Source organism: Theropithecus gelada, chromosome 4, assembly GCF_003255815.1.
Source record: "Theropithecus gelada isolate Dixy chromosome 4, Tgel_1.0, whole genome shotgun sequence".
NCBI classification, from domain to species: Eukaryota; Metazoa; Chordata; class Mammalia; order Primates; family Cercopithecidae; genus Theropithecus; species Theropithecus gelada.
In genome coordinates this window covers 89,423,796-89,432,942 of record NC_037671.1, presented here as the reverse complement: position 1 = coordinate 89,432,942, position 9,147 = coordinate 89,423,796, and the positions used below count along the sequence as shown (strand labels likewise).

Here is a 9,147-nt window from a genome sequence, read left to right as displayed (position 1 = left end):
GCAGTGGCCGGATCTCAGCTCACTGCAAGCTCCGCCTCCCGGGTTCACGCCATTCTCCGGCCTCAGCCTCCCGAGTAGCTGGGACTACAGGCGCCCGCCACCTCGCCCGGCTAGTTTTTTGTATTTCTTAATAGAGACGGGGTTTCACCGTGTTAGCCAGGATGGTCTCGATCTCCTGACCTCGTGATCCGCCCGTCTCGGCCTCCCAAAGTGCTGGGATTACAGGCTTGAGCCACCGCGCCCGGCCACTGTGACAGTTTTAATTAATTTTAAATACTTTCAGAAATAGTATTAGGTAATTATTTTGCTTAAGGACCTTTTATTAATTATTCATTTATATCCAGTAACCTCACTTTAGGAAATGCCTAAAGATGCATCTTTTTTGGGAATACTTAATAGTTCCCGAATAAAAGGGACTTAAATAAGTTTATCAGACTATAAAAGAATGAGAGTCTTTCCTGAAAATGCTTGCAAATGTAAGTATTTTAAAAGAAGTGGTACTTTGTAATTTTTCTCACTGCTTTAAAATGGGAAAAAGCTTTAAATTCGATAGCATTTATTTTAATTAGCTTGCAAATTTTCTGTTAGCTTACCACTTTCTACTATAGTTAAGTAGGATTGTGACTTCAGAATGCGAATGAGTATAAAAGTAGAATGTGAATGATAAAAACTTCATGATATTTTCCCATAGCCAGATAGAACCTTTCCCAGCCTTTTTTCATCCTTCCTATACAAAAAGAGGATAGAAAATGAAATTTTCTGAAACTTTTATTTTACCATTTTATCTGCTTCACTATTTATCCAAGTACAGTTACTTAATAAAAGGATTATGATATTTGTATGATTACACTAGAAATAGATGAGAGTTCTACCCCAGTCCATAATTATGCTTGAGCAGTGTACCTAAGATGCAAAATGATAAACCCAGAATAAAAATTCTCATTAATTGAGCTTCCATCATCAGCTAGTAAGGTATGAATTTTTCCATCATATGTAATATTATGTGGTATTTGTTTGTAGGCAAGAACTAGTTGCAGAACTGGACCAGGATGAAAAGGACCAGCAAAATACATCTCGCCTGGTACAGGAACATAAAAAGCTTTTAGATGAAAACAAAAGCCTTTCTACTTACTACCAGCAATGCAAAAAACAACTAGAGGTCATCAGAAGTCAGCAGCAGAAACGACAAGGCACTTCGTGATTCTCTGGGACCGTTACATTTTGAAATATGCAAAGAAAGACTTTTTTTTAAGGAAAGGAAAACCTTAAAATGACAATTCATGAGTGTTAGCTTTTTGGCGTGTTCTGAATGCCAACTGCCTATATTTGCTGCATTTGTTTCATTGTTTATTTTCCTTTTCTCATGGTGGACATACAATTTTACTGTTTCATTGCATAACATGGTAGCATCTGTGACTTGAATGAGCAGCACTTTGCAACTTCAAAACAGATGCAGTGAACTGTGGCTGTATATGCATGCTCATTGTGTGAAGGCTAGCCTAACAGAACAGGAGGTATCAAACTAGCTGCTATGTGCAAACATCGTCCATTTTTTCATATTAGAGGTGGAACCTCAAGAATGACTTTATTCTTGTATCTCATCTCAAAATACTAATAATTTTTTTCCCAAAAGATGGTATATACCAAGTTAAAGACAGGGTATTATAAATTTAGAGTGATTGGTGGTATATTATGGAAATACAGAATCTTTAGGGATAGTTCAGTGTAAGGGCTTTGATGCCAGCATCCTTGGATCAGTACTGAACTCAGTTCCATCCGTAAAATATGTAAAGGTAAGTGGCAGCTGCTCTATTTAATGAAAGCAGTTTTACCGGATTTTGTTAGACTAAGATTTGATTGTGATACATTGAACAAAATGGAACTCATTTTTTTTTTAAGGAGTAAAGATTTTTAATTCTGTGATTGTGTGTATGTGTGTTGAAACTGTAAAGCTTTTATGACTAATATTAATCTCTTAAATGAAATTAAAAGGCAAAAGAACATGATTGAGCTTAAATGATCATTTCTTCCTGCAATGATTCTTGGATTGTTTTCTCATGTATTTGAAAAAAAAAAATGAAGAAAAATAATGGAAAATGGAAATTATTGCTCCAGCTAAAAAAGGCTTGGGCTTAATTTCTTTTTATGATACCAAATGAGGAATAAACCAGGCAAATCAGAAGGAAGTTAAAAAAGTAAATATAAATTCAACAAGTATCCTAACTATCCTGGATATTGAAATATTTGATTTTCCTTGCAATCCCATAGAATGCCTGCTGCCTTTCAACACTTTTAAAATAATTTCAACACTTACAGAGTATTTATATTGTTACCAGTAATTTTGCTACCAAAACCTTCAGAATAACTTTAATAATAATATGACATTGAAATAATAGACTATGCAAACTATATTTTTTCAGTTGGTGTTAAAATAAGTCACATTTTGATACCAATACAAGGTGTCTTTCAAACAAGGATGTCATCAATCTGATTTTTATAGCATTAATGTTTTAGGAAGAAAAAGTTCAAAATGAAAGCATTAATTGCTGTGATTATTAGAATTCTGTCATGACCGTATTGCAGTTTTTGCTCTATTTCAGATAAGCAAGATCTAAGAAGTTATCAAAACTATTCTTTAAAATGCTAAAGCAGGTAACTTTTTCTTCCATTATTTTTTCCTCCTACCACTGAGTTTTATAATGAATTCCTTGTGTGTACAAACAATACAGGTGAAGGACAGTTTGTACTAAACTGCTATTTTTAGCTTCTTCAAAAGCTATTTTAGAAAGCTTCCCGGAAATAAATGTCTTCTATCATTTAATTTAAATAAAAGGAGTGTTATTGTTCCCAAATAATTTGATTACCTAGCTGAAACAGATATTGGGTTCAGCATAGTAATAGTAAAATAAAATCGGCAGAGAAAATAACTGTAGACTAGGATAAAGCATGACTCCTCCATAGCATTGTTGCTTGTATGTACATCTGTCACTCCACTGAAAGGGACCTAGTCACTTTAAAGAGGCCTTTTATCTCAGAGCACGAGATATCCAAGTGTGAATGCTAAGGCTTGATGTTGCCATTAGGATTTAGCATTCAAGATTTCAGATTTTATTTCTAGTCATTGATGTGTTTTGCTGTATCATAACACACTTAAAGGGAAATTTTATTACAGTTTTTACTTGTAGTCATTTCATAAAAATATCCAAATAGCTAAATGGAAGAAAATAGTAGATTTAGTCATGGTACCAAATGCAAGAGGCTGTTGAACAGTTGCTTGTTTGTTTACAGTAAGTTCCTTGGGATTTTCAGTACTGTAGTTGCCCTGGACAATTGAGTACAGTTCAGCCTTACTCTGTTTTTAAGTAGTTGTGTTGTCATTTTCATGCTTTTAAGTCCTGATGATCCCTGGAGATGGGAGAAAAAGATACCGGGGATAATTAAAATCCACAGCCAGTTTCATCAGTGTCCTTATCCATCAAACCTGCAAATAAAAATGTTAACAAGGAGCCAAACTTATTCGCTCTGGTTTTACAATTTATTTTGACCTTCCTTTTTTGGGTGGAAATTGCAAACAGCCAAGCAAGTGGCTGGAATGCTCCAGTCTAAGAAATTCAAAAACAATCACTGAGTAAGCCCTAATTACATTTTACTCTTGCCTCCAGGGAAAGAAAGAAAGCTTTTATCTAATCTAGTGGGAAGTATTCATGAGCAATAAAAATCACTTTTTTGAGTTGAATAATAATCAGTTAAGAATATTTACCGTATAGCAACACAGCGTATAAAGATTTGTTAAAAGTTGTTTACAAATGTTTGACTATTTTTGCTGAAGTATTTTAGAGTATTGAATGTCTTCTCTCTTCAAGTTTCTTTCATGTTCCTAATTTCAGCTCCTGTAGCCAGAGATCACAGGTCTTCCCTGTGAAACTTTGGTTTCTTTCTATAAATGTGTGTGGTTTTCAGCGCTCAGCTCCTGTCTTCAAATGGTAGTAAGTTCTCCTTCTACTTCTGTCATTCAGAACATTTTATGTCAAATGATGTAATGCAGAAATTCTTGTCCATACTTGTAATTGAAGGACGCTTTTTAGATTTATTTTTGTTTTTAATAAAATTCAGATTACTATTCTAAACTGGTACGTAAAAGTGGTGAATGACTTGTATCAGCAAATGAGCTGTGAGGTGTTCTGCTGTAGCACCGCGTTTACCTTACACAGAATCTAGTCAAAACTGAAATGGCACTTTTGTACGACAATCAGGGTTTTTAAGAGGCTGGGTAATTGGCCGGTTAACACATCATCTCTTGCATTTCAACGTTTTGTGTTAAATGGAGCTCTTCACAATTTCGTGAGTCCTAATTTGTATGAAGCACAACACGTCATATATCGCTAAGTGATTCTTCTCATCAGAAAGCTGTTTTCTTAGAGTATTTCTAAGTTAAATTAGGTATTTCATTCCTTTATCAACCTGCTGGCTTTCCAACCTAAACATATGCACACATTCTTATAAACTCTACCTTCATTTAAGTAAATCCATCCATTCATTTGCTCATTCTTTTAATAAATATTTGTTTATCATATATTATAAACTGCACTGCTATTACCAATACCAAGTTACATGTCCATTGCAGTCACAGTAGTTAGATAGTATTCCCATCTTACAGATGGGAAAATAGGCTCCTAAAGGTTAAGACTTGTGCCTAAGTCTGCTTTTCCATCATCATCTGTTTCAGGCAGAATCTCATGCATGGGGACGCCGTGGCCACTGTTAGTCCATGATGCAAAGAAAGCATAGGAAAAATCTTAGATTGAATGGCAAACAAAGGAAGAGAACGAGATAACATAACTAGAAGATGCAGGGGCTTTGTGACCGCTCTATAGATAGCAACAAAGCCAACACTGAGACCCACCCCTGTGTCTTTTAAAACCCAAGTCTATTATCTAAACAACTTTGCCATGCTGTAATTTTAAATGCTCTCCAAATTCTGAGGTGATTTAGCTTTCACATTGACTTATTTGGCAGGTGGGAGATCTGCATGGTTTCAAATTGGGGTATAATTCATGTATGATAAACTGCATCCAATTTTTTAAAATGCAGATATCCTACCTGCCAAATAAGTCAATGTGAAAGCTAAATCACCTCAGAATTTGGTGAGCATTTAAGTAAAAGTGTGCTGCTCACAGAGTTTTGACTTATATATTCACTTGGGAAACCACACCAGCAGTCAACATCCTCAGTATGTCTACCACCCCCAAAAGTACCCTCCTGCCCCTTGCAGTTGAGCCCTCCTCTCACCCCAGTCCCCAGACGACCACTGTTCTGCTTTCTAATAATATAGATTAGTTTGCATTTTCTACAGTTTTACATAAATGAAATCCTAAAATACGTACGCTTTACTTCTTAAGCCTTTTCCCCCACTTGAGTAGTTTTTGTAATTCCTTTGAGAGGAATTTTAAGTCTTCTGTTGTTTTTCTTTTCTTTATTTTTTTAAGTTGCAGCTGCTTTCTGTTTGCTCAAAATCCCGGGAAAGACTAGGTTGGTTGTTATGCCACAGAACAATTTGCAAAACAGTATTTTCAGTAACAGTGAAGATAAGTCTTTGTAAAACTGTTTGACACTATCTTACACAGATGTTGTCAGTGGTCCTTCCTGATATGGTGATGCACATAGAAATAATATTTGCATTGGCAGATGATATAACACTTAACACCAGGCCCTATGCTCCTTTTCCATCCATGACTAGACACTGATCTTGGAGGTTCCAACACCCCCCTGCCATGCAGTTCCACCAAAACAGAACTTCAGTTTAAATGACCTGCCCATCAGTTACTTTAGGCAGCCTTTAAATCAGTAGCATCTGTGTTATGCATAACTTGAGTCTTCCAAAATACATACGTCCACTTTTCAGTGAAGCTTTTTTGAGAAATGAATGGCTATTTAACTCTATTTGAGTGTCATGGTACTTTCAGATTTCCAAGTCATGAAAGGCATTCCTTTTCCTTTAATTTAATGGTTAATGATATCTTATCAGTGCCATATAGCAGCAGGATTATTGCTTTGAAAGCACCAGAAATTACTGAGTAAATGCTGGATATTTATCCTCTGAAAAGCAACAGTAACTTACAAAATGCAGTTACTTTTCAGACTTATTGCCTGTTTCTATTTGTGGATACCTCTTCTTTAGTTATTACTGGAATGATTACATGAATCATTGATTGGCCCATTTACTAAATTCAAATTAAGAGACTGAAGAAACCTGAAAATGGGTGTGACTTAGGTTGTAGAATTAATGGTGGTATTCCCTCATCACATGCTCTAGAACCCTTTTGGCTTTTAATCAGTTTCCTACAAAAGTCCTTAACTAAATATCTATCTAAAATGTGATAGACATCTTACTTAGAAAAATTGACACCACTCTTGTTCCTTTTGCATGTATCCTGAGAATATTATCTGAGTTGCATATGAAATGGATGAATTATATGCTTACAAAGCAGATCTACTTCTGTACATTGGGCCCGTGATACTATTAGTACATTCTTAGAATTATGTAGTCAGATTTCAGTTTCACTATCTTCGCATTCATGGTTCCAAGTTTTATGTTTAGGAGGACTGAGGAAGTAGTATAAATTTCCTTGGCCTACACCGAACATTTCTTCCTATTGTACTTTCTTTTTTATCCGTATCAGAAAATTCCTTAACCTCAGTGCCTCAGACCATGTTCACTATCTCTCTATATTCACTAGGATGTAAGTTTGGCTGCTGCCCAAAATAATGGCTGAAACAAGTTAGCAGTTCTTTTTTTCTCATATAAAAAACTAAAATAGTATAATTCTACACATCTGTGTTGCCGCCAAAGGGAAGAGGAAAAGGATAAGAACTGGGAAGGTGCACATCATTTACACTTACGTTTTGACCAGAACGTAGTCACATGGCCACTCCTAGCTGCAGAGAGGCTGGGAAACATCTGTATAATGGATAGCCACATGCTTCACTTAGGAGATCAGATAGAGTTAAATTACAGGTGGAGGACTGAAAGGTTGTAGGGGACAAGAATAGCCTCTGCCACACTCCCTTGGGAAGGAAAGTAGGCCACTGCCTTAACCACTTCCTCCTTCCCCACTCTCCACAATAAAAGGGGAGCAGGAAAACTTGGCCTCTCCTAGAATGCACCAGTAACTTGCATCTTCATTAATGTAAAACTCTGATCAATATGGTGTACACATACCTGGAGATTTTCATGTATTTATAATTGATACAGCTTGGAAAAATAAAACTTTAAAATGTATTTTAAGTTGAAACACCTTAGCTGGAAACTAGACTTGAAATCATTTAAATATTCAGTATCAGACAGTGTCCCTTAGAAAAGAAACTTCGGTAGGAAGTCCATTATGAAAAGAAAACAAAATTTAACTTACAAGGATAAAAAGGTGTTAACAAACTTAGAGATGTCAACAAAGACAAAGAGAAAGAAACTAACATTTATTAAGTGTATATTATGTTTCAGACATTTCTTAAATGTGACCCTTGCTTTAGAGGTAAGCTGAAGCACAGAGGAGTTTGAAAGTTTGCCCAGGTAGTAAATTATGGACTCCAGTTCAAACCCAGGTCTTCTAAGCCTTAAGCCCTACAAAACTCTATTTTTAATTAGTGTAGAACTTGGAGTATATTTTCTTTTTAATAAAAGGGAAGAGAGCTAGAGTCCTAGGCTCATTCACAAAAAGTATATTTGATCCTTAATATAAATGAAATAATAATGCCATTGAATGGAATAATTACAAAAGCCTCTGAGAGAAAATTAAAAAGTGAAGTGGTTAATGTCCAGATGTTGGCATTGTGGTGATTTTTCCCTTTTAAAAGTTATTTCCCTTCTTACTGTTCTCTGTGCAATAAAAATAAAAACCAAGATGTGGGGAAGTCTTAGACAACACTCTGACCAAGTTTTATTGTTGTGGGGAACTCCAGAGGACAGCTTAATGGGCCAGGTGCCCAGGCCCTTTGCCATGGACACAATTACATTCAGCCTACAAGAGCTGGAATTTCTCATCCCACTATTGGCCCCAACCTGGATCCCTCCAGGTAAGGGTGGATCTGAAAGGAGGGGATTCTAAAGGTATTCCCATGGATTTGATGGGAGAAATGCTGTTTCCAGAGTTTGATGGGAGAAAGTATACATTCTGGGGAAATTCTGCTTCACAATGACAGTGTAGGACCAGGGATATAACTTTTTTCCCAATTCCCCAAGTGATTCTGTTGCACAAATGTGGGAACCACCAAGACTTCTGGTTCCAAAATGGTAGCACAGAAGCAAGCTTGCTTTACTCCCCACCCCCCTAACTCCCACACACAAAAAAAGACAACATATAGTGCTGAAATTATCACCAGCAATATTCTAGAATTAAATATAAAGAAGATATAGTTCCTAGAACCATAGAGAAGTTAAAAGACCACGTAGTCAGAGAATTGGACCTCCATGTCCACAGTGCCCTTCCCCCCAAAATTTCACCCCCCAGCTCGGAGTTTCTACACTGGAAAAAGAGATCAAGGTTAACAAGCACCTTCCCCACCATCTTGAGTTCTCTGTCAGGAGACCTGTTCCTGCCTCAACCCGTGGGAAGCATCAAGAGTGCCTGAAGGGAAAAATATCCCTGAGGTCATCCAGAGACAAAGGCAGGAGGCAAGCCGTGGCAGCTCTGTAACTCAGCCAAAGGAAATACCAAATCAGAGTGGCTTCTCAGCAGCATCAGGGTATATAAGGTTCATTCCACAGGCTCCCTGGGCGTGAACCCCTGGCCAGCCTTCCCACACTACCAAGATACCCCTTTGGGTACCTCTCTGCCCCCATTTGGGTGGACGGCACACCTGGGCTTAAGACACCATCTAGTGCCAGAAAAGAGGCAGCGACGTGGGGGGGTGGTGGGATGGGCAGGGAAATCAGTAGGTCGATGGCAAAAAAAACTCTAACAAACGTATCCAAAAAAAAAGCCATACAGAGAAGACAAAAGTAAATAACTAATGCTTTGATGCAAAGACATAAATGTATATCCACAGGAAACATAAGCAAACAGGGAACTATGACCTCCCAAACAGACAAAATAAGGAACCAGGATGCCAACAAGGTTGTGATATGGGAACTCAACAAGAATGCAAAATAAC

General features: G+C 37.0%; 1 protein-coding gene across 5 annotated transcripts in view; it reads left to right on the top strand.

Annotated features, from left to right (window-relative positions):
• MAP3K7 (mitogen-activated protein kinase kinase kinase 7) overlaps window positions 1-4,131 on the top strand; it is a 74,779-nt gene extending 70,648 nt beyond the window's left edge. For 3 of the 5 annotated variants that reach the window (XM_025382913.1, XM_025382910.1, XM_025382912.1), the window contains one exon: window positions 1,021-4,127. In XM_025382913.1, the coding sequence (XP_025238698.1) occupies window positions 1,021-1,053 (33 nt within the window). In that variant the 3' untranslated portion in view covers window positions 1,054-4,127. Of the gene's footprint in view, window positions 1-1,020 lie in introns of all 5 variants that reach the window. The other 2 variants (XM_025382911.1, XM_025382914.1) reach the window with 1 other exon arrangement.
• Window positions 4,132-9,147: the final 5,016 nt, after the last annotated feature.